At 56.5% G+C, this 23,908-nt stretch overlaps 1 protein-coding gene across 6 annotated transcripts in view; it reads right to left on the bottom strand.

Annotated features, from left to right (window-relative positions):
- GRAMD1A (GRAM domain containing 1A) overlaps positions 1-23,908 on the bottom strand; it is a 45,844-nt gene that overhangs the window by 3,510 nt on the left and 18,426 nt on the right. For 3 of the 6 annotated variants that reach the window (XM_065536442.2, XM_005588809.4, XM_065536444.1), the window contains exons 3-17: positions 13,873-14,083; positions 13,758-13,778; positions 13,229-13,313; positions 13,005-13,108; positions 12,821-12,916; positions 11,347-11,427; positions 9,578-9,690; positions 9,255-9,405; positions 8,600-8,798; positions 7,015-7,158; positions 3,761-3,879; positions 3,537-3,679; positions 1,629-1,732; positions 1,370-1,543; positions 1,197-1,284 (exon numbers count right to left, since the gene is read on the bottom strand). In XM_065536442.2, the coding sequence (XP_065392514.1) occupies positions 1,197-1,284; positions 1,370-1,543; positions 1,629-1,732; positions 3,537-3,679; positions 3,761-3,879; positions 7,015-7,158; positions 8,600-8,798; positions 9,255-9,405; positions 9,578-9,690; positions 11,347-11,427; positions 12,821-12,916; positions 13,005-13,108; positions 13,229-13,313; positions 13,758-13,778; positions 13,873-14,083 (1,833 nt within the window). Of the gene's footprint in view, positions 1-1,196; positions 1,285-1,369; positions 1,544-1,628; positions 1,733-3,536; positions 3,680-3,760; positions 3,880-7,014; positions 7,159-8,599; positions 8,799-9,254; positions 9,406-9,577; positions 9,691-11,346; positions 11,428-12,820; positions 12,917-13,004; positions 13,109-13,228; positions 13,314-13,757; positions 13,779-13,872; positions 14,084-22,559; positions 22,852-22,906; positions 23,069-23,908 lie in introns of those variants that run through there. The other 3 variants (XM_015441526.3, XM_065536445.2, XR_012427443.1) reach the window with 3 other exon arrangements.

Below are 23,908 nucleotides of genomic sequence, written 5' to 3'. Positions count from 1 at the left end.
GGTCAGAGGTCAGGATTCCTGGGGTCTGATGCTCTGAACCTCCCCATATAGCTACACCTTGTAGGGACACCTCTATTCCCCATTGCAGAGGAGGAGAATGAGGCTCAGAGAGGGTGAGACATGCCAGGGTTGCACAGTCCATAGCAGGAAGGTCAGGGTTCAAATCCAGGCCTGTCTGATGCCCATACCCTTGATTGCCATGCCAGGTCGCCTCCCTGGGGGAGCCGGGGGGCGTGGGGTGGGGAGAAGAGGCTGCAACAGGGGTTGCAGGGAGGGGAGGTGCAGGGAGGGGAGGGCAGGGGGAGGACTCAGGACCCTACCTCACACAGATCCTGCAGCAGCAGCAGTGAGGGGAGACAGAGAGATGAGCACCGCCCGGCCTGCCCCCGATACCCCCAGCCCTCCTCGCCCTGGGCAGCTCTGGGCCGAGTGCACCATACCCCCTCACTGGATGAGAGCTGAGAGCTGAGGTTCAGAGGCTGAGCACGTAGCCGGGCTGACCCTCACCTCCCAGGGTCTGCTCAACCCCAGGATCCAGCTTCTGTTTCCTCCCAGCATCCTGCCTGCCAACTCCTGCAGGCTTCTGGGCAGGCGTGTGGATTCTCCCTGCCCAAGCCCTTCTCAGCCTAGACGGTCTCCACTCTCTCAGGACGCCCATCCTGACTGCCCGCTGTGGCCTGGGAGGAAGCTGCTGCTGGCCTCCCAGGGCTTTCCCACTCCTGGCCCTGATCCCTCTGCCCATGCATCCTCCATCCCGGCCCAGACCACTCTGGTCTGGTGTCAGGTCTATCTTTTCCTCAAGGTCACTGCTGTGTCCTCAGCATCGCCCAGCTTAGGGGTGGGCACAGAGAATGCAACGTGCATAAATGACCTCACTGGTTAGGCACACCTCTCCCTGTGCACCTAATTCCAGAATCTTTGTGTGCCTGTTCCTCCAGAGAGCCCCCCTTGATCCTTGGGTGAGGTCAGGCCCCTCTGATCTCCCATAGCTCCCCCGGGCTCTGCTCTTCTAGCAGGGAAGGCTTCTCCATGACAAACCGACACATCCCAAACATTGCCTCATCTAATCCTTGCTGTGAGCAAATCCACGCTCCCACTTAAGCAGAGAGCCCAGAGAGGCCATGCACTTGCCCAAGGTCACACAGCCAGGAGGCAGGTTCAGGCCTGTGTGGCCACTGCTCCTGTCTCTTACTCACACGATGCTGATGAGAACCAGGGCATTGGGGATGCCTGCCCCGGGGCCCTGGTCCACAGACGGTTCGGAGAAGCGGGAGCTGAGGGAGCCTGCAGGAGAGCAGCTTGGAGTCAGAGAGCCTGGTCCAGGCCCCCAGTCCTCCACCCACCCCGACCCGGCCCCAACGGAACGCACCCGAGGTGTGCATGCCAGCCCGGGCACAGGGGTCAGGATCTGGGTGCTGGGGCCCGTCCCCGTGAGCCCGCCAGCTCAGGGGCCGCTTCCGCCGCCGCAGGCCGGATAGCAAGCTCCGGGCATCCTTCCCGCCTTCCTCCAGAGACAGCTTCTCGGCCTTGGTGAGCTCTCGCTCTGCGTAGAAGAGAGGGGGCTCTGGATGCCCATCCCTGGCCAGGCCACCCCCCAACCCGTGCCCCGGCCAGCCTTCTGTCCCTACCCAGATGGTGGAAATAGTCTTCAATGCCGCTCCACGAGTTCTTCTCAATGAGCGACTTCACCAGGCTCCATGGCTGCTTTCGGTAGCGGATCTCAGAGGACACTCTGGGGTTGGGAGATCAGGGGAAGGAGGTCAGGGTCTGACTCCAGCCCTGGCTGTTCCATCCCCCAAGTTGAGTTCTTTCCTTCCCCTAATTCAGAGAGGGCCCCTTGTCACTCACAGACAAAACAGATGGGTTCCCTACCCTCCGTGGCTTCCCTGGATACCCCATACACCACCCCGCTCAGCCCGAATGCCAGCCAACTCAGCCTTCGGTCCTTCTCCACCCATGCCCAGTACATGGGCAAGGCTCCTGGTGGCCTGAGCCCTGTCCACCCACTGACCGACGTCTTAGCCAGACCTTGCCCCTGAACCTCTTCCATCCAGCTGCTGCACCCCAACTCCACACGGGCTCAGCTCCACACAGACAGCTCAGTCCCACATTGACCTCCTGGTCGTTCCCCAAACCCATTCCTCCCTGCCATCCCCATCTGGGTCAACGGCAGCTCTGTGGTTGTAGTGGCTCGGGCCAAACGCCTCGGGGTATTCCTTGAGCTCTCTTTCCCTCACTCCCACATCCAATCTCTCTGCAAATCCTGTCAGCTAAACCTACAAAATCTCTCCGGAATCTAACTCTTCCCCCTCCATTTCCCCACCCTGATTCAGCCTCCGTCCCCTCCAGCCTGGGTGACGCCAGCAGCCTCCTCCTCCCTGCTCCTGTCCCTGTCCTTGCAGTCTATTCCCAGCAGAACAGAGGCAGCCAGAAGGAGCCTGGGACCACCTGAGTCAGGTCAGCCCCTCCTGGCTCAGAGCCCTGGCCTGGTTGCCCTTCCCTCCAGGTAAAAGTAAAGTATTCACCACGAGCCACATCTGGTTCACCTTTTTTTTTTTTTTTTTTGAGACAGGGTCTTGCTCTGTCGCCCAGGCTGAAGTGCAACGGCATGATCACGGCTCACTGAAATCTCCACCATGTCTGGCCAATCTTTTTATTTGTTTTTTTGTTTGTTTGTTTGAGACAGAGTTTCACTCTGTCACCCAGGCTGAAGTGCAGTGGCCCGATCTCAGCTCACTGCAACCTCCGCCTCCTAGGTTCAAATGATTCTTGTGCCTCAGCCTCCCAAATAGTAGAGATTACAGACATGCGCCACCACCCCGGACTAATTTTGTATTTTTAGTAGAGATGGGGTTTCACCATGTTGGCCAGGCTGGTCTAAAACTCCTGACCTCAAGTGATCCACCTGCCTCGGCCTCCCGAAGTCCTGGGATTACAGGTGTGAGCCACTGCGCTGGGCCCTGGTTCACCGCTTTAATCTCAGCTCCTTCTCACCCAATCTTACTCCACTCCAGTCACTGCCCCCACCCCTGCCTCAGGGCTTTTGCACCTGCTGTCCCAAATGAGTTGCTCTCAGCTCCTTCAAGTTCTTGGTGAAAAATTTCTTTCCCAGCGGGCCCTTCCCTGACCAGCGTATCGGGTGTAAAAGCCTCCATGCCCTGCTTCTTCAGCCTGCTGTGTTTTCCTTGTTTTTCTCCATAGGCCTAACTGCCAGTGAATGCTCTGCAGATTTTCCTAATTATTTCTCTATTGTCCAATTCCCTACTAGATTATGAGCTCCCTGAGAGAAGTGATACTGCCTGGCTTTGCTGTATCCTCAGAGTCTTGAGGCTCAAACACCCTCTGCAGATGGGAGGAGCCATCCCTGGGCCACTCTCTCTCTACCCTCCACTATTCGGAGCGCAGGGTCCTCAGGAACCCCACGCTTCTGTTCCTCCACCAGGGTGGGAACCAACGCTCTGCTATTGACTTGAGAAGTGGACAGGAGGCCCTGGGGCCACCAGGGCATCGGGTGGAGGGGCCCAGTCACCACGCACCGGAGCCGCGCCTTGTTCCGAGCCACACCCAGGATGCAATAGCGGTGGGCAGTGTAGAAGTAGTCCTGGTAGGGGATGCCCTGCGTCAGCACCTCGGAGTCCACCACACACCCGCCGGCCTGGGGGCCGCGCCGGAACAGCGTCTGCAGGGACAGAGCTGGCGCAGTCAGGGCCACCCCACCCACCCAGCTGCCCCACCTGCCCGGCTGCCCCGCCTGGCCCACCTGTGTCTCCACCACAGAGGCGCTCTTGGGGCCCAGTGGGTTGCTGATGGGGATGGTGTACGTCAGCACCCGGCGCTGGTGGCACTTGCTGTCCCCGCTCCAGGGGCTCAGGGTCACGTCTAGGGGAGGGAGGAGCAGCATGAGGAGGCCACACCCCAGTCCTTTGCCCACAGGCCGCAGGAGACTCAGCCTTCTGGGAGGTCTCTCTCTGAGGACTTGTCCCAATCCACACCCCTCCTCTGTGTCCCCACCTTCCTTCCAGGAGCCTAAAACCTTAGCTGTTGGGGTAGGGCCATCCCATCCACTGCTGCAGCCTCAGTTTCCCCCTCTGCACCCATCCTGGCTTCTGCCCTGAGCGTTGGACCTGCAATCTTTTGAACACCTTCTCCTGGAAGGTCCTTGGACCCCTCGAACCCACTGAGCTCCACACGGCCTCAGCACCTCCCCAAACCTGCTGCATCTCTCAGGCCCCCACTCAGGGGTGGTCCAGGGTCCTCCAGGCTCCCACTGGAGCACCAGGCCTTGCCGTGGACACCCCCTAGTCAGACCCCTAGTTTGTTACCTACACTGTGTGTTCACCAAACCTCCCAAGCGTCACTCCTGGTTCAGCCCATCTTTGCCTGCCCAGTGCCCCTCCCAGCCTTCCCTTGAGTGTCTGGCCTCAGTCTCCTCATCTGGTCCAGGGGCATCTTGTTAAAGCCAAGCCTGACTCTATCCCTTCTCTGCCTAGAACACTCCATGGCTCCCCAGTATCCCTAGAACAGAGTCTGAGTTTGGTACAGTTTGGCTATTTGTCGCCACCCAAATCTCATGCTGAATTGTAATCCCCCGTGCTGGAGGTGGGGCCTGGTGAGAGGTGTTTGGATCATGAGGGTGGATCCCTCATGGTTTGCTGCTGTCTTCATGATAGTGAGTTCTTCTGAGATCTGGTCATTTAAGTGTGTGGCACCACCCCTCCACTCTCTCTCACTTGCTCCCCCTTTGCCTTCCACCATGATCAAAAGCTCCCTGAGACAGCTGGGTATGGTGGCTCATGCCTGTAATCCCAGCACTTTGGGAAATTTGGGAGGCCGAGGCAGGAGGATCACTTGAGGTCAAGAGTTCGAAACCAGCCTGGCCAACATGGTGAAACCCCGTCTCTACTAAAAATACAAAAATTAGCTGGGCGTGGTGGTGGGCGCCTATAATCCCAGCTACTCAGGAGGCTGAGGCAGGAGAATCACTTGAACCCCGGAGGCAGAGGCTACAGTGACCCAAGATTGTGCCACTGCATTCCAGCTGGGGTGACAGCAAGACCCCGACTCAAAAATAAATACATAAATACATGTTAATGATCACACACTTAATGTCCACTCTGTCAGGCCTATGCAGAGCTTGGAGGCCAGTGGGAGACCAGGATAGATGAACTCCTGTCCTTAGCACCCAGAATCTTTTGAGAACAACAGGAAACATCTAAAAATAAAGACCATACACTACCGGCGTGGTGTGAGTTAAGGGCAGAGGCTGAGTATCTGGGGGTATGTGGGATCTGAGGAAGGTCAGGGAAGGCTGCCAGGAGGATGTGAAATCAAAACCAAGGCCTGAAGAAGGAACTGAGGAAGGAAGGGGGTGGGGGCGGAGGAGCCCAGGAGAATGGTGTGGTATCAGTAAAGGCCCTGAGGCTGGAGGCCGACATTGGGAGAAGTCCCCTGAGGCTAGGACGGAGCAGCCAGGTATGGAAAGGGGCAGCCACAGCACTGGGTGAGGCTGGAAGGGTTGACATGGGACCAGTCAAGGAACCTGGGAGGCTACCAAAGAGATTCAAGCAGGGGAGGAGCACGTAAGATGGGAGTTTCTCTTTGTTTCTTTTTCTATATTGATGAGACATGTAGTATCTCCTGCCGAGTCAGGACGACTGTGCCACGTGTTGTGGGGCTACAAGGCCCCCAAAACTATGCTTATGTCCTAAAGGGGCTGGCATGTCAGGCTGAGGAGCTCTGTATTAGGCTGTTTTTACATTACTATATATACCTGAGGCTCGGTGGCTCAAGCCTGCAATCCCAGCACTTTGGGAGGCCGAGACGGGTGGATCACGAGGTCAGGAGATCGAGACCATCCTGGCTAACACAGTGAAACCCTGTCTCTACTAAAAAATACAAAAAACTAGCCAGGCAAGGTGGCGGGCGCCTGTAGTCCCAGCTACTCGGGAGGCTGAGGCAGGAGAATGGCGTGAACCTGGGAGGCGGAGCTTGCAGTGAGCTGAGATCCGGCCACTGCACTCCAGCCTGGGCGACAGAGCGAGACTCTATCTCAAAAAAAAAAAAAAAAAAAGAAAAGAGGTTAATGGGTTCACAGTTCCACAGGCTGTACAGGAAGCGTGATGCCGGCATCTGCTTGGCTTCGGGGAGGCCTCTGGAGTGCAGTGGCATGATCTCAGCTCACTGCAACTTCCACCTCCTGGGTTCAAGCAATTGTCCTGCCTGAGCCTCCAAAGTAGCTGGGATTACAGGTGTGCAGCACCATGCTCAGCTAATTTTTTTTTTATTTTTGTAAAGACTTAGTCCCATTATGTCACCCAGGCTGGTCTCCAGCTTCTGAGCTGACATGACCTTCCCGCCTTGGCCCCACTCCTGCTTTTCTTTTTTTTTTCTTTTTGAGACAGAGTCTCGCTCTGTCCCCCAGGCTGGAGTGCAACAGCACGATCTCAGCTCACTGCAACCTCTGCCTCCCAGGTTCAAGCGATTCTCCTGCCTCAGCCTCCTGAGTAGCTGGGATTACAGGTGCCCGCCACTATGCCCAGCTAATTTTTTTGTATTTTTAGTAGAGACGGGGTTTCGCCATGTTGGCCAGACTGGTCTCGAACTCCTGACTTCAGGTGATCCACCTGCCTCAGCCTCCCAAAGTGCTGGGATTACAGGTGTGAGCCACCGCGCCCAGCCCTGCCTCAGCCTCTTAACTTGTATTTATTAAACGCTTACTATATGGTATTACTCCAGGCACTTTTCTAGTATGAACTCACTTAGATCTCATGATAACCAATAAGCCAGGTACTATTATCATACCCCCATTATTCAGAAGGAGAAACTGAGGCACAGAGTCTCAGAACCCCTCCCAAGCCTACCCAGCTAGTAAGAGGCAGAACTGCTTCTGGTCTCAGAAACGTTGCTTTTCAGCACCCCACCCAGCCGCACTGGCTTCCCCCGTCCTGGGCTACCCTTTCTCACCCCTCCCCTGCACCTGGGTAACCTCGGCCTCTCCTTCATGCACCCGCTGACCTGTGAACTTGCACTGCTGTAGGAAGCCCTGGAGGAAGGGCGAGTCCGAGAAGAGCATCTGCTGGAGCCGCTCAGCGCCCACATGGAAGACGGAGTTGATGAGGAGGCGGCCGGAGAGGTCGGGAAGCAGGGCAGCCAGGTCCGCTAGAGACAGAGGAGAGCTGGGGATGACGACTGCCTCCACTCTTCCCTCCCTCCGCGGGCCACGCCTCCCCACTCCCAGGCCTTGTAGGGCGCATGGGCAGACCCAACCTCCTGGAGCAGAGCAGGACACTGACCCAGAGCCCTCCTGTGACTCAGGGATGGGCTGAGGGTTGGCATGTGCTCCAGGTCCAGACAGTCAGAGCCACTGTGCTTGGTTCTGGGTGGAGAACACACCTAGGCCCTGAGACTTAACTCACAGGGATTCATTACGGGATAGCACGCACTCCTGGGAGCATCAGCCTAGGAGCACAGCAATTGGTTCAGGGGTGAGTCGGTGGCCCAGGTCTAGCTGATCAACCACAGTGATTGGTTCAGGGGCAGGCATGCTCTCAAGTTGGCCCAATCAGAGCCAACCCTAGGGTGTTCGCTGTAGACACTGGGAGAAATAGGCTGCTCTCTCTCACTGGGCTGGACTGGGGCAGGGCTGAGGCCATCTCTGCCCCATAAGACACAAGAGTAGAGGCTACCTGAGACTTAGTGGAGAGAGAAAATGAATATAATAATGATAATAGAAATACTAATAGTCAACACTTACTAACTGACACAAGTGCTTTAGATGTATGAAATCACTTAATTCTCTCCCCCTTTGTTTGTTTTAGAGACAGGGTCTCACTCTATCGCCCAGGCTGGAGTACAGTGGTGCAATCATAGCTCACTGCAGCCTCCAACTCCTGGGCTCCAGTGATCCTCCTGCCTCAGCCTCCCCAGTAGCTGAGACTACACAGGGTGCATGACACCATGCCTGGCTAATTTTTTAATTTTTTGTAAAGACAGGGGTCTCACTATGTTGCCCAGGCTTGTCTCAAACTCTTGGCCTCAAGGGATCCTCTTGCCTTGGTCTGCCAAGTAGCTGAGACTATAGGTGTGCACCACCACAACTAGCTTTTTCGTTTTTTTTCTTTTTTGTACAGAATGGGGTCTTGCTTTGCTGCCCAGGCTGTTCTTCAACTCCTGGCCTCAAGCAACCTTCCCACCTTGGCCTCCCAAAGTGCTGGGATTACAGGTGTGAGCCATCGCACCCAGCCTCATTTATAGTCTCTTAACAACAACCTTATGAAGTGAGTATTATCATTGTTAGCCCCGTTTTCAGAGGAGGAAAGCAAAGCTCAGAGAAGTTACACAATTTGCCCATGTGACATGGTCAGGAAGTGGTGTGACCAGGATCTGAATCCTGGCAAGCTGCCTTCAGTCTGTGCTCATGTTCACCCTGCCATGCTGCCTTCAAAGCAGGGTGAAGACAGAGATTTCTAGCAACAGTGCCTGAACGCCATCCGCCTGCCCCTGGATTCTCAGTGCCGCCAGCTAATCCATCCCCTCTTGCTTAAGACTAAGAGAGGCTTGCAAGTACGGGAGGCAAATGAATCGGGCCCGCCTGCCTCACCTTCCTCCCCAGTGGACGAAGAGGAGTTACTCGTGTCTGTCAACAGCTCCTCGCTGGGCAGCAGATCCAAGGGGCCCAGGGTGGTGGGCCCGTCAGGCTGGGTGGGCTCTGTGCTCGGGGGTTCAGCCACCGGGGTCACTGTCTGGCTGGAGGAGGCATCTGGCTGGCTGTCTACCTGCTCCTCCTTGTCCTCCTCTGCCTGCAGAGAAATGCCTGATGCAGCCTTGGCCACCTCCATCCCAGCCCCAGGGCTCCCAAGTCCACACTGGCCACAAGGATTCCAGAGCCTGTGCAGACCCTGGGTGGTGTGTGCACCGAGGGCTCGTGGCTGAGCTGCGAGTGGCCTGGGGCCACCCAGATGAGGGCCCCTCTCAGCCCCTGCCAGGCTTGTTTCAGATGCCCGGGCCATAAGCTTTCTTACCTGTCCTGTTTGTCTGTCTGCTGCTTCATCTATCCACCCATCTCCCACCCCTCTGTCCTTTCTGTCTGTCCCCTCTCTTCCCTGCCTCTCTTTTCCTATCTGTTCCATGCCCGTCTTCCCCTCCCCATCCCATCACTCCATCCAGGCCTCCCCTGTCCCTCTCCCACTGCACCCCCCCCAGCCCTCCTGTCTCTTCCTATCAGTATCCCACCCCGCTTCCACCCCACCACTCACCCCATGGTCTGCGTCGCTGCTGGCTCGGGAAAGGTTGGGCGTGACGCGGCCACGGCGCGAACCCACTGGACTTGGCTCCTGGCTTCGGTCAGCTGCCCCCGAGGAGGTGATGTCGCTCAGGGCGATCACATCTCCCACTTCCTTGGGGGCCCTGTGGGGAAGGGGAGGAAGCAGGACTGCTGTGTCCTTGAGACCCCACACACCCTCCTGAATCCCCCAGACTTCGTACCACCACCTCAGGCCCCCCAGCACTCCAGTAACTCTGCACGCTGGCCGTCCAGTTCTCCCCTGAACCCTTCAACCTCCCTTGACCTCCAACTCACCCCAAACCGTTCAGCTGCAAGGGGCAGACATAGTCCTCATCCTCACTGGTGAGGCCCAGCTCTGAGCCATAGCACTGATGTACCAGGTGCCAGAGCTCGCGAGGACTCAGCGTCTGGGGAGGCAGGATCTGGTGTTGGCTTCCATCTCACCCCAGCCAGAGCCCGGCCCACCAGATTCCCCACCAGCCATCGGCCTCTGCAGTTCCCCTGGCTTCCACAAGGAGGCAGCCACGATCTCCCGCACCAGACCTGGCCCCAGCAAGCAGGAAACCCCTGCTACAGCCCCTCCAGGCCCTGCGCCCAGAACTCAAACCTCCCACCTCCCAAGTCCCCACAATACTCTGGCCAGAAAATGTTCCCATTTTTTTAATAACTTTTTTTTATTTTATTTTTTTGAGATGGAGTCTGGCTCTGTCGCTCAGGCTGGAGTGCAGTGGTATGATCTCAGCTCACTGCAATCTCTGCCTCCTGGGTTTAAGTGATTTTCCTATCTCAGCTTCCCAAGGAGCTGGGATTACAGGTGCCCGCCACCACACCCAGCTAATTTTTGCATTTTTAGTAGAGATGGGGTTTCATCACATTGGCCAGGCTGGACTCGAACTCCTGACCTCGTGGGCACCATGATCTGCCCATCTCAGCCTCCCAAAGTGCTGGGATTACAGGCATGAGCCACCGCGCCCAGCCATGAATGTTCCCATTTTTACAGAGAATATGGAGGCCCAGGAAGGGGAAGTCATGTAGGGAAAGTCATGCGCTCAAGGTCACCAAGTGACTTGGTCAAGCCCTGCCAGACTCCAGGGCTGAGGCTCCCACCCCTATGCCATCCCGGCTCCCCGAATCTCTTCCCAAGTGTCCTCAGGAGCCTTGGGCTTTCACCCACCCACGGTCAGAGTGGCTGAATGACAGTGATGACAGATAACAGTAAGTGATCATAGCAGCAGACATTTGCTGCCTTGTCAACTAGGCGCATTCTTCTAAGGTCTTTACAGATGTGCTAACTCACTGTGTCTTCATAACCATCTGGAAATTAGGTGCTAACCTCATCATCCTTTTAAGACAATGGTGCTGAGAAGTGCAAGGTGACATGCCAAGGTCCTGCCAGGAAGTGGCAGTGCTGAGATGTGACCCTACTCTGGGCTACTCTGCTCCTAAGAGCTGACATGACTGAGTATATATTCTGGGCACAATTCTGGGTGCTGTGAAGTGGGGATGGCTCCCATTTGACAGATGGGGTTCAATCACTTGCCCCAGGGGATGGAGCTGGAACTCCGGGGATCTGCCCTGTCCTCCTTAGGGTCTGACTGTGCTCTGTCCCTCTCAGGATGCTGAATGGGACCCTCAGCACGCCTGCCTGCCCCAGGGAGATCGGAGCCTCTGAGAAGGCAGCACGTGAGTGCCGCTCAGCCAGAGGACGGGGCTGGGGCTCTCTGAGGTGCTGTGGGCCAGCCATAGCCGGTATCCTATGATGACCACCCAACCTCTATCCACGCTCCACGCTCCCCCACTGCCAGCGGATCCTGGACTTCCTTCAGGGTGAAAATCATTCCCAGCCCCAGGGAAGAATTATGACGGTTTACACCAATTCATGTCCCTTTGCCAGAGACTCAGCTTCAGGGTCAGGTGGGGCCCAGGGAGGAGCTGCAGGGGCACCGGGCCTGGTGCCCATGGAGAAGAGCTGGGCTGCCCACAGCTTGGCAAGTTCTGGGGTCCCTGGCTCCATGAACCCCCTGGGAACTCCCCATCCCCACCCAGGCCTCACCCAGGCCCACCTTTTCAAGCAGCGCATTCTGCCAGAGGCGGAAGATGAGGAGGAAGCAGCGGTCACGGGCCCCGAAGGAAGTGAAGAAATGCTGTCAGGGAGAGAGACAGAGGTGTGAGCAGGCTGGGGAGAGACCAGGACAGAGGAGAAGCGGCACCCTCATCTGCGCTGATGCCACATCTTTGTCCCCGTGAATCCACTAATTCACCTCTGCATTAGTTCCACAGAACGTCTGTCCTGCGCCCAGCCCTGCGCTGGACAATGCCGGAATCACTGGGATGGGGAGACGGCCGCTGGCCCTGTCCTTGGAGTTCCCAGTCCAGGGAGGGGACAGATGCATCTCTAGACAGGGTCAGCCCAGAGAGGCTGGGATATGATGGAGGAAGCCCAAGGAACTTTCCCAGCCTCCTTTGCCACTAAGAATGGTCAGTTGATCTTTTTTTTTTTTTTTTGAGACAGGGTCTGGCTTTGTCACCTAGGCTGGAGTGCAGTGGTGTGATCCCGGCTCACTATAGCCTCAACCTCCTGGGCTCAAGCCATCCTCCCGTCTTAGCCTCCTGAGTGAGTAGCTGGGACTACAGGTGTGTGCTACCACACCCGGTTAATTTTTGGGGGTTTTTTAAGAGACAGGGTCTCACTATGTTGCCCTGGCTAGCCTCGATCTCCTAGGCCCAAGCAATCTTCCCACCTCAGCCTCCCCAAAATGCTGGGATTACAGGCATGAGCCACTGCACCTGGCCAGATCCACTTTTTTTTTTTTTTGAGACGGAGTCTCGCTCTGTCGCCCAGGCTGGAGTGCAGTGGCCGGATTTCAGCTCACTGCAAGCTCCGCCTCCCGGGTTTACGCCATTCTCCTGCCTCAGCCTCCCAAGTAGCTGGGACTACAGGCGCCCGCCACCTCGCCCGGCTAGTTTTTTGTATTTTTTAGTAGAGACGGGGTTTCACCGTGTTAGCCAGGATGGTCTCGATCTCCTGACCTCGTGATCTGCCCGTCTCGGCCTCCCAAAGTGCTGGGATTACAGGCTTGAGCCACCGCGCCTGGCCCAGATCCACTTTTAACCAACAAAACACAAAGGGAAGTCTGCTGGGAAGTGTCCCCTACACCTGTCCCCCTTCTTATTGGACCGCTGGTGAGAAAGCCATCTTGCAACCAACGGACATGAGGCCACAATGACAGGGACAGGACACAGCATCAGGGGAGACTTACGAAGGGAGGGGCGGCTGAGGTGCCACATGCATGGAAGAGTTTTACTATTTCTGCTGTTCCTGAGCAGCTGTGTGAGGTGACAGGTTGCAGGGAAAGAGAGGAGAGGCTGGTGCAGGGATCAGGTCAGGGGTGATGGGCGCCTGGGCCGGGAGAACAGAGAGAAGGGGACAGCACGGAGAGAACTCAGGATGCAGCACAAACGGGGCTCTGCATGATTGGGGGAGGCGGCCTGCTGAGAGGGGGGACCGCGTGGTCCCGTCACCGGGTCCTCCGTCACCTTCTCGCTCTCTGTACAGATCTGGATGGCATTGGGGATCAGCTTGGCCGTCTTTTCCTTCTTCAGGCATGTCACTTCCTTCAGCTGGATGGAGATCTGAGGACAGCAGAATGATCAATAGGAGCGGGGTGGGGCCTGGACGTGAGGGCCCCTGCCCCTGCACCCCGCCCCGCCGTGGGCTCACGGTGGTCTCCCAGCGGAAGATGTTGCTGTAGAAGCAGATCCAGTTCTCGGAGAGGTAGAGGCGGCCCTGGAGCAGGATCTCGCGCTGCAGGGCGCAGGAGTAATCTGAGAGTGGTCGGAGACAGACAGGAGGACACCCGAGTCACGAGGCTGTGCTGGCGCCCGCGGGCTGGCAGGGAGTCACAGGGCCAGGCTAGGAGCTGGGACTGGGGGTCCGGGACTCACCCACAATGAGGCGTTCTGCTTCGGGCAGTTTGCTAAACAGTTTCCGGAAGTCCTCATTACGCTGCTTGTAAGTGGGGCTCAGCATCTGAGGAAGTTTGGGAGGTGAGAATCTGGATGGGGGTTCACACTCCCAATTCTGCCCCACAAAGCTCCTGGAACCCCCTCAGCCTCTTAAGTCCCTGACAGATTCCAATGCACACAACACACCAGTAACCGCAGTGACAGCTGCCATTTACAGATTTCTTACGTAAGCCAGGCCCTGCACCAAGCACCCACCAGCATCACTGACTCATTCAATGTTCCCTCCAGCCTTGTAAGGTGGAGCTGTTTCTCAAGGACAGAGAGAGGCCCAGAGAGGTTAAGTAACTCACCCAAGGTCACACAGCAAATAAATAACAGCACAGAATGTGACCCTAGGTCTGCACCCACTCCATCTCAGCACGCACTCCTTGACTGCTGCAGCCTGGGGCTCCTGGCCCAGCACCCTGTCCTCCCAACCCTCCAGCAAGCCCCTTGCCCAGACACTTACACTGTACCAGCTCTGCATCTTCTGCAAAGGAAAGGAGAGGAGTCAGGATGAGCCCCTAGATCACCGGCCAGCTCCCCCCCAGCCCTCTCCCCACCCGACCTGGGTTTGCACCAACCTTGCTGTTTCGGATGAAGTTCCGGCTGCCTAGGCTCTGGGTGCTGGGGGTACCAGGCACCCCACCCTTCTCTGAGGAGCTATCCGACCCCTTCTCCACCATGGTGCCTGGTTCTGGCTCAGGTGGGGGCCGGCTTGGGGGCAGGAGCTGCAGCCGCTTCCGGAGCGATGGGGAGCTGCTTGGCGTGCTCCGGCCGGAGTGGGGTGTGGTGCTGGGGGCAGGAAGAGGAAGAGAAGTGTTAACTGGAAGAAACAGGCTGGGGTTCGGGGACAGGCCTATTTTCAGAGGCCCACCCGAATACACACCCATCCACCCAGCCATCCCGTTCCTCTTCCCAGCAGTGAGACTCAGAACATGCTCCTTAACGTCCCTGTGCTACGGTTACTTCATCAGTAATCCAGGGATAATAAATACATGTCCTCATCTGGTTGTTTTGGGGCTTAAACACATCAGGACATGTAAAGCACTTCCTTTATTTTACTTTATTTATTTTTTGTGACAGAGTCTTGCTCTGTCGCCCAGGCTGGCATCAGTGGCATGATCTCGGCTCACTGCAACCTCCACCTCCTGGGTTCAACTGATTCTCCTGCCTCAGCCTCCCAAGTAGCTGGGACTACAGGTTCCTGCCACTACACATGGCTAACTTTTGTATTTTTAGTAGATGGGGTTTCACCATGTTGGCCAGGCTGGTCTCGAACGATCCGCCCACCTTGGCCTCCCAAGTGCTGGGATTACAGGTGCGAGCCACCATGCCCAGCCCACTTTAATTTTTTTTGAGATGGGGTCTTCCTAAGTTGCCCAAGCTGGTCTCAAAATCCTGGCCTCAAACAATCCTCTGGCCTCAGCCTCCCAAAGTGCTGGAATTACAAGCATGAGCCACCATGCCCAGCCCACATAAAGTAATTCTATCCGACTGTGGCACATAGAGAGCTCTCGACGACGACACCTGCTATGGTTTGTTTTATTTTGAGATGGAGTTTTTCGCTCTTTCGCCCAGGCTGGAGTGCAGTGGTGTGATCTCAGATCACTGGAACCTTCTCCTCCTGGGTTCAAGTGATTCTCCTGCCTCAACTTCCCGAGTAGCTGGGATTACAGGATCACACTACCATGCCTAGCTAATTTTTGTATTTTTAGTAGAGACACAGGTTCACCATGTCAGCCAGGCTGGTCTCAAACTCCTGACCTCAAGTGATCTGCCCACCTCAGCCTACCAAAATGCTGGGATTACAGGCGTGAGCCACCATGCCTGGCCTATACCTGCTATTAACTTCCTAATTCATACAACAAATATGTTAACTTCCTAATTCATACAACAAATATGTATTGAACAGCAACTTTCCACTCAGTTGTTGGAGCTAAACCCTAATCATCTTTCTTAATTTATTTTCCTCACCTCTCACTTCAAAATCTATTTCCATTATTTATTCTTATTTTTATTTTTAGAGATAGGGTCTCGCTCTGTCACCCAGGATGGAGTGTAGTGGCACAATCATGGCTCACTGCAGCCTCGAGCTCCTGGGCTCTAGAGATCCTCCCGCCTCAGCCTCCCGGGTAGCTGGGACTACGGGTGCACCCCCCCGCATCAGCTTTTTTATTTTTAAAACATTTTTGTACAGATAGGGTCTAGTTATGTTGCCCAGGCTGTTCTCAAACTCCTGGCCTCAAGTGATCCTCCCACTTTGGACACTACCATAGGTGCTGGTATTACAGGTGTGAGCCACTGCACCCAGCCCTATTTCCTTTTTTTTTTTTTTTTTTTTTTTTTTTGAGACAGAGTCTCGCTCTGCCACCCAGGCTGGAGTGCAGTGGCCGGATCTCAGCTCACTGCAAGCTCCGCCTCCCGGGTTCGCACCATTCTCCTGCCTCAGCCTCCCGAGTAGCTGGGACTACAGGCGCCCGCCACCTCGCCCGGCTAGTTTTTTGTATTTTTTAAGTAGAGACGGGGTTTCACCGTGTTAGCCAGGATGGTCTCGATCTCCTGACCTCGTGATCCGCCCGTATTATTTTTAGTTTGAGATGGAGTCTCGCTCTGTCGCCCAGGCTGGAGTGCAATGGCACAATCTCAGCTCACTGCAACCTCTGCCTCCCAGGTTCAAGCGATTCTTCTGCCCCAGCCTCCCTAAGTAGCTGAGATTACAGGCACCCACCATCATGCCTGGCTAATTTTTGTAGAGATGGGGTTGCACCATGTTGGCCAGGCTGGTCTTGAACTCCTGACCTCAGGTTATCCGCCCGCCTCAGCCTCCCAAAATTTTGGGATTACAGGTGTGAGCCACCGTGCCTGGCATCCATTATTTTTATTATACCCATTTCTCCCTGCTCCAGCCTCCATCACCTCCAGCCTGGACATCCCAGCAGCCTCTTCCCTGGTGTCCGACAACCAGAGGGGGCCTGTAACTGTCTCAGTCAGGTCTGAGCCCTGCCCTGGTTGCATCTCACTCCAGGTAAAAGCAGAGACCTCACCCTGGTGTGGTGATTTGGCCCTGGAACCTCGCTGACCTCATGTCCTCCCTCTCCCTGTCCTCCCTCCACCCTGGCCATCCCAGCCTGCTTTTGTCCCTAAGCTCTCCAACCTCATTCCCATGCCAAGGCCTCCACACTAGTAGTCCCTCCACCTGAATGTCCTTCCATGGCCTGGCATCACTGGCTCTGTCCTCTTCAGCTCAAATGCTCTCCTTCCCCATTATCCAGCCTAAGGCAGTCACCTCCGTTGCCACACCTCAGGTTATCTGGAGTGTCCTGCTTATTTATTGTTTGTTTACTGTCTACCCAGACTGTGACCTTCAGGAGGTCTTGGTTACCACCGGGTCCCTACAGCCCAAAACTCTAGGCACAAAGCAAATGCTCAATAAACACCGGAGGCTAAATGAGTAATCTGCACGCTGGCTGGAGCTGGCATCAGCAGAGCCCGCGGGACACAGCCCCTGCCCTTGGGGAATGAGCCTTCTGGTGGGGAGGCAGACACTGAACAAACAGGACACTCCCAACTTGACTGTGCAAACACGAACTGTAATAAGGACTGTGGGGATGGCGTCGGGAACCTTAAAAGGACATTCTTTGTTGACTCCTTATCAGGAACTATGTCAAGCTCTCCGTATGATTAACTGTATTATTTCTCAAGCCGGTGCCTTTGATACTATTAACCATGCCTGCGTTACAGAGGAGGAAACTAGCTCCAAGCGGCAAACCACTTGCCGTAGGATACAGGCCTGGCTTATTTTTCTTTCTTTCTTTTTTGGAGACAAAGAGTCACCCAGGCTGGAGTGCAGTGGCACTATCTCAGCTCACTGCAACCTGCACCTCCCAGGTTCAAGTTCTGCTGCCTCAGCCTCCCGAGTAGCTGGGATTATAGGCACCCACCACCACGCCTGGCTAATTTTTTGTATTTTAGTAGAGACAGGGTTCCACCACGTTGCCCAGGCTGGTCTCGAACTCCTGAGCTCACGCAGTCCACCTGCCTCAGTCTCCCAAAGAGCTAGGAGATTACAGGTGTGAGCCACTGCACCTGGCCACAGGCTTGGTTTATTTCAAGGCAGGATTCCCATTTGGGGGCCTCGATGTATTCTGGGGTGCAGGTGGGATTCCCTCCACCACCTGGGGCAACTCAAAGTTGTCTCTCTTAACTCCAAGCCTTAATATATGCCATTCTGTCTGTCCAGACCATAGTTTTTCTTTGTCTAGCAAATCCTTATTTGCCTTCAGGACTTTGGCTCATTCGTGACCCCACAGTCCCCTGGGCAGCTCCCATCCCAGACTACTCTGGGCCGTCACTCTCCGACGACAGGTCCAAGTCCCTCATGGGTCTGTGGGTCACTGCTCTGTCCCCAGCACAGTGTGGGACAGGATGCAGGGTAGGCAACACTTACAATGTAACACTTGTAAAATAAACGTGTGGAATAAAATAAATGAATAAAATAATTAAATAGCCAGTGGCCCAGGCCACTGCTTTTCCCCTGGGCCATCCCAGCAGCCTCCTCCCTGGTCTCCCTGTTCCCGTCCCTGCCCCCATCTGCAGTCGGAGGGAGCCGGGGATCACCTAAGTCCATCAGGGCCCTCCTGCCTGGTCCCTCTCTGCCCTCATCAGCCCTGCACTCCCTCTCCCAGCTCCTGCCTTGGCCGGTGCCTCTGCTCAAAATGCCCTTCCTCCCAGACATCCACATCCACAGGGCTCCCCGACCTCCCTCAGGTCTCTGCTCAGTGGACACCTTCCCCACCTCCCTACTTAACACCCCCTACCCCGCCCTCCCGATCCCCCTCCTCCCTGCTCTCTTTCTGCAAAGCGCATCTCCCTGCTGCCTCCCGGGACCTTCAGTATTTCCCCTAGTTCTTATCCATCTCTCCCCACCACACCCCCCACCCACGATGTGAGTGTCCCCATCACCTAGAGCAGGGCCTGGCGCACAGGAGGTGCTCCGTGAGCACTTACTGTTGAGGATGGCCTGGGTGATCGGCCCTCCTCCCCCACCCCTCATAGAACTTAGGTCCAGCAGGTGCACGACTCCTTGGACCCGCAGGTCTCCGGGGCAGCAGCCTGGAGTGTGGGCCCCACGGTCCAAGGAGCTTCCAGTCAAGTACAGCCACGTCCTTTCCATGTGACCCTGAGCCAGTGTCCGAAGCCTCCTGTGCCTCAGTTTCCTCTTGGGTATGATGGGAATTACAGTGCTCACCTCCTAGGGTTGCACAGAGATGGAGGTGAGGCGAATCCACAAAGCCCAGTACCTGAAAGGCACCTGGTTTAACTATGCTGCTTCCCCTCCCGCGGGGACTGGCGGACTAAAATGGAGTGTACGGCCCGGCTGCCAGCCCAGTGCACCACTGTCCATGACGCTCTGCTGACCCTGACCGGGACCTCACAAGCACTATGCCTGATGTTAGGAGCCTCCATGACTGACCCTCAACTCCAGCCTGTCACCTCTACATACCGTGCACCTGCCACAAGGAAGTGAGCAAAGCCAATACAAGTCCCTGCCTGCAGGGACCTGATGCTGTAACAGGGAAACACAGACCATCAGTAAGAAAACAAATGAGCAGGGATGGCGACCTCAGACACTGGTGAACGCCATAAAACAATGCTGCTCAGAATGGTCCCCAGAGAGCAGCAGGCAGGACTTGGAAGGTGTTCAAAAGGCAGAGTCCAGGACCACTCCCAACCTCCTGAATCAGAACTGGGGTGGGGCCAGAGATGCTGATGCACATTCAAGTTTGAGGACCACAGAGACAAGGGATGGGACAACTAGGGGGGCAGAGATGCTTTTAAAATTTTTTTTAGAGACAGGGTCATACTCTGTCACCCACTCTGTCACTGCAGTACACTGGCGAAATCATGGTTAACTGCAGCTCCGAACTCCTGGGCTCAAGCAATTCTCAAGCCTCAGCCTCCCAGGTCACTCCAGGACCGAACTCTTGGGCTCAAGTAATCCTCCAGCCTTAGCTTCCCAAGTAACTGGGACTACAGTCTCACACCACCACGCCTAGCTGAAATTTAAAGTTTTTGTAGAGGTGGGGTCTTGCTATGTTACCCAGGCTGGTCTCAAACTCCTGAACTCAAGTGATCCTCCCACCTTGGCCTCCTAAAGTGCTGGGATTAAAGGCATGAGCCACTGTGCCCAACCAATTTCTTTAGTAAGAGTCAGCAAAAGCCTCCCTGAACAAAGCCCACTTGTTCACCTGAGGACAAAGAACAGATGTGGCAAAGGCTGGGAGACTGTTCCAGGTGCAGAACATCAAGTTCAGGGACATGACTGAGCCTGGCAGGTCTGAGCATGAGTGAGGTGGCCAGTGGGGCTGGGGGAGCAGCGGAGGTGCACAGGCCTGGTGATCCTGGTCGGGAGTTTGGCTTCACCCAGACAGCACTGGTGAGCAGGGAGGGACTCTTAAGTATCAGGGACCACATCCTCCCCTGTCTGCTTTTCTCAGCCCTCTAGCCTGAAACACAGACCTGCCCTACTTTCCCACAACCACAGGTCTAGGGGCAGGGCCTGGGGGAAGGAAGCTTGAGGAGAGGCTCAAGGCACACAGACAGGGCAAGGACCACGCCCCCAGTTTTTGCTCCAGGGCTGGGCAAAGAGGAAGTACTCAAGGGCGGGCCCTGGGGTTGCCTAACCCGGCTAGCTGAAGGCAGAGTGAAGGGAGGAGCCTGGGGGCAGTTATAGGGGTGGGGAGACTCGGAAGGGATAGGGTTTTGCTACAGCAGGCACCTGACCTCCAACTTCCTAGGCCCCAATGGGCCTAGAGCTGCCTCTGATCAGAAAAGGGCAGATGCATCCACAGGTGTGCATAAATGGGAACCTCGATGATGAGAGTCACACAGTAGGTGTCAGGGGTAAACTGCATTTCCCTACAATTGCAAGGAGTCTCTTTCCTCTCTCTCATGTGCGCGTGCGCACGCACGCACAGAGCAACAGCATCACAGGTATGCTACAGAGAGCCACAAATTACACACACACACACACCTGCAGCATTGCTAGTCTGCTACAGTTACATGGCAATTTCCCAGAAAATTTATCCAGACACATGCATGTGTGCACACAGACACAGAGCTGCAGAGGGTCACAGAAACAAACAGCGACCCACAGAAAGTCCCCGATAAATTATATTCACACACACAGGCAGGAGGAAATCTCAGCCAAGAGCTGAAGACAGCCATACTGTGAGACTGGTCCCAAAAGACCCCAGGTGACACATACATAGTCCCAGGTAAATCAGGTCCCACGGTCGGCCAACATCCCCACTGAGTTGTCCCTGTGCCTGCATGGGGCTCACTGTCTGGCAGGGAAGACAGAGCAAAGGCTACTTCTAAAGTGGCAAGGGGCTGGGTGCAGTGGCTGATGCCTGTAATCCCAGCACTTTGGGAGGCTGAGGTGGGTGGATCACTCGAGGTCGGGAGTTCGAGACCAGCCTGACCAACATAGTGAAACCCCATCTCTACTAAAAATACAAAAATTAGCCAGGTGTGGTGGCAAGCGCCTGTAATCCCAGCTACTCGGGAGGCTGAGGCAGGAGAATCGCTTGAACCCAGGAGGCGGAGGTTGCAGTGAGCCGAGATCGTGTCACAGCACTCCAGCCTGGGCGACAGAGCAAGACTGCGTCTAAAAAAAAGAAGAAAAGAAAAAGAAAAAATACAGTGGCAAGAGGTGGAGGTGTCAGTGGCTGTCGCTGGTGGAGAGCCCGGGCGCTCACACAGTCAAGCAGGACTTGGGAATAATGCAGCCCAGCGGGGTGTGGATCTCGAGGACACAGCGGCCAGGTAGTGGAATAACGTGTGGCACATGCTATACTAACTGTAACAGGTGGACATCGTCAGTTATCATTATGCCCTCCAAAGTGCCCTAGGTACTCCCAGGATCTTAGAAGGGAGGGTCCCAAGCCCACAGAGAGCCACAAGAGGTCTCACACTGTTCACACACACACACAAAACCACAGAGGGTCTCAGCTGTACACAGAGAGGCCTACGTACCACTCAATACGTCACAAAGGGATACACAAGGGAATGTTCACACAAAGATGGAATCAGATGTAAGTTACAGTCACACTCACAGAGCCCCAGACACACAACAATGTCACAAATGGACACACACAGGTAACTTACATTGGCACACAGAGCTAAATGAGTTTCAAGCCAGGCACGGTGGCTCATGCCTGTAATCTCAGCACCATGGGAGGCCGAGGCGGGTGGACCACCTGAGGACAGGAGTTCAAGACCAGCCTGGCCAATGTGGGGAAACGCCATCTCTACCAAAAATACAAAAATTAGCCAGGCGTGGTGGCACGCGCCTGTAATCCCAGCTACTAGGGAGGCTGAGGCTGGAGAATCGCTTGAACCCAGGAGGCGGAGGTTGCAGTGAGCTGAGATCGCGCCACTGCACTCCAGCCTGGGCGACAGAGCCAGACTCTGTTTCAAAAAAAAAAAAGAGTTTCAGAGCTAAATTACAAGCATATGCAGGCACAGAGGGTCACGGTAGAACCCGGAGCCCCAGGCACACTTGTACACACACCACTAAGTCACAATGGGAAGCACACTGGTAACTTACAGCGACCTTTGGAGCCACAGATGGAATTAATGGTAAAACACACACAGCCCAAGAGGGATCAGGGCTGCTACACACAGTAGCTCCAGACACACGTACACACACTCCAACGTCACACTCAGACACACAGGGGTAATTTATATTTGCACAGGGAGCCACAGATGGAATGAGACACAGGACACGCGGACACAACCAGCTGCTCACAGCCACAGACTTGGAACCCCAGACACACACAGGTAACTTACAGTAACATACAGAGCCGCGGTCAGAATTAATGGTAAGTTACACACAGGAACCCTATCAGAGGCCCAAAGCTGCTACAGGCTAGCAGCCCCAGACACATGGACACACACTGGCAAGACAATTCAGAGTCGGAAGCACATGCGCCCACCTGGACCGGAAGGGGAGTAAGAAGTCAATTCCAAGCACACAGGACCCCCCGCCCCCCATGATCTCAAGCACGGGGGAGACGCAGGAAGCCCCCACCCCCGGCAGCCGCGAGACCCACAACAGTCGAGGACGGTGGGAGGGGGCCCAGCCAGGAAGGGGCTGCTCCGGGTGCCCCCAGAGCTCCGCGGCCTGTGGGCCTGGGCTGGTCCCGATACTCCCTCCATCCCAGGCCAGAGCCCCAGTTCTGCCTCGCGTTCACCCCTCGCTTACCAGGCAGGGGGGTGCCAGGCCTGGGGGCCCTCCCCGCAGGCCGCCCTCCCCGCCAGATGAGCCGGCGGGCCCCCAGCCAAACCCCGCAATCCAGTGCGTCGCTGGCCGGCAGTGGCGACCCAGATCTCAGGCCCTGCCCTGCGTCCGCGCCCCACCCCCCAACTGCACCCCTCGCCCGGGGGCCCCCTGCCCCGCCCCCACCTCCATCGCCCCGGCCAGGGCCACGTGCAGAGGCCCCCGACCTCTGCAGCGGCCGCGCCGCCTCCTCCCCGAGCCCGCGGCGCCCCCTCCCTCCGGTGGCCTCCCCGGCGCGCCCGGTCCCTGAGCCCCGGCCGCCAGGTCCTTACTCGAACATGGATGCGGCGCGGCGGGCGCGCCCCGGGCGCAGGGCAGGGCAGGGCAGGGCCGGGCTGCGCGGGGCTGGGCTGCGCTGGGCGTCCCCGCAGGGCACCGGCCTGGCCTTCCGCGGCCGCCGCCCCCACCCGACCCAACCGCCCGCACAAAAGGCCGGAGCCGCCGGAGGCCGCCGCGGCGTCAGCGACACCCCCTTCCTTCCCCCGCCCCGCCGCGTCACGGCGCCGCCCCCCGCCCGGGAGGGAAGGCGGGGAGGGGCCGCCGAGGCCTAGAAGGAGGGAGAAGCCGGGGAGAGAGGGACTGGACAGAGAAGGGGCGACAGAGGGGCAGAGAGACAGAGAAGGAGACAAAGAGACTTTATTAAAACCAAACATCGTGGAGGCAACTGCCTGCCGCAGGCTGGGGAGCCACCTCCCCTAGTACCTAGAAAAGGGTCCCCAGCAACTACTATGCCCCTGGCCAGGAGCTCCCGGACCTCCCAAGGAGGAACCTGAGAGCCGGGGCGAAGGTGGGGGAGGACTGGAGATGCTGGGAAACTGAGGTGTGTGTATTGGGGAGGGAGCCCGAAGCTGGCGGGAAGGGGTGGGGCCTTTTGGCCTCCTCCTTCCCTCTCCCAGTCTCTGAGCCCGGGTTCCTGGTCCCAGGAGGTCCTGTGCCTCCGTTTCTAGGGACTTCCCAGTCTCGGTCGGCCAGTCCAAGTACTAAGTCAGAATCCAGCCTCCCTAGCTCTTATCTGTGCTGAGACCTTGGGCTCATCATCCCAGTGCTGGGAGTCCCACTGACTAGGTGGTAAGGGCTTTTCCCGGGGACAGCGCAGGAACGGGCAAAAGCAGTCCTTTTACGGAAGGAGAAGCCCGGCCTGTAAGCTGGGAAGTGACTTGGGGTCACCCGGTAGGTAGCCGGCAGAGTTGGATTCGATCCTGCCCTGACGCCATAACTTGCGTCCCCCACTCTGCAAGAGGTCAGAGTCGTGGTGTCCTGGACTTCTGGCCCAA

This window comes from Macaca fascicularis, chromosome 19, assembly GCF_037993035.2.
Source record: "Macaca fascicularis isolate 582-1 chromosome 19, T2T-MFA8v1.1".
NCBI classification, from domain to species: Eukaryota; Metazoa; Chordata; class Mammalia; order Primates; family Cercopithecidae; genus Macaca; species Macaca fascicularis.
This window is presented reverse-complemented; position numbering and strand designations above follow the sequence as displayed.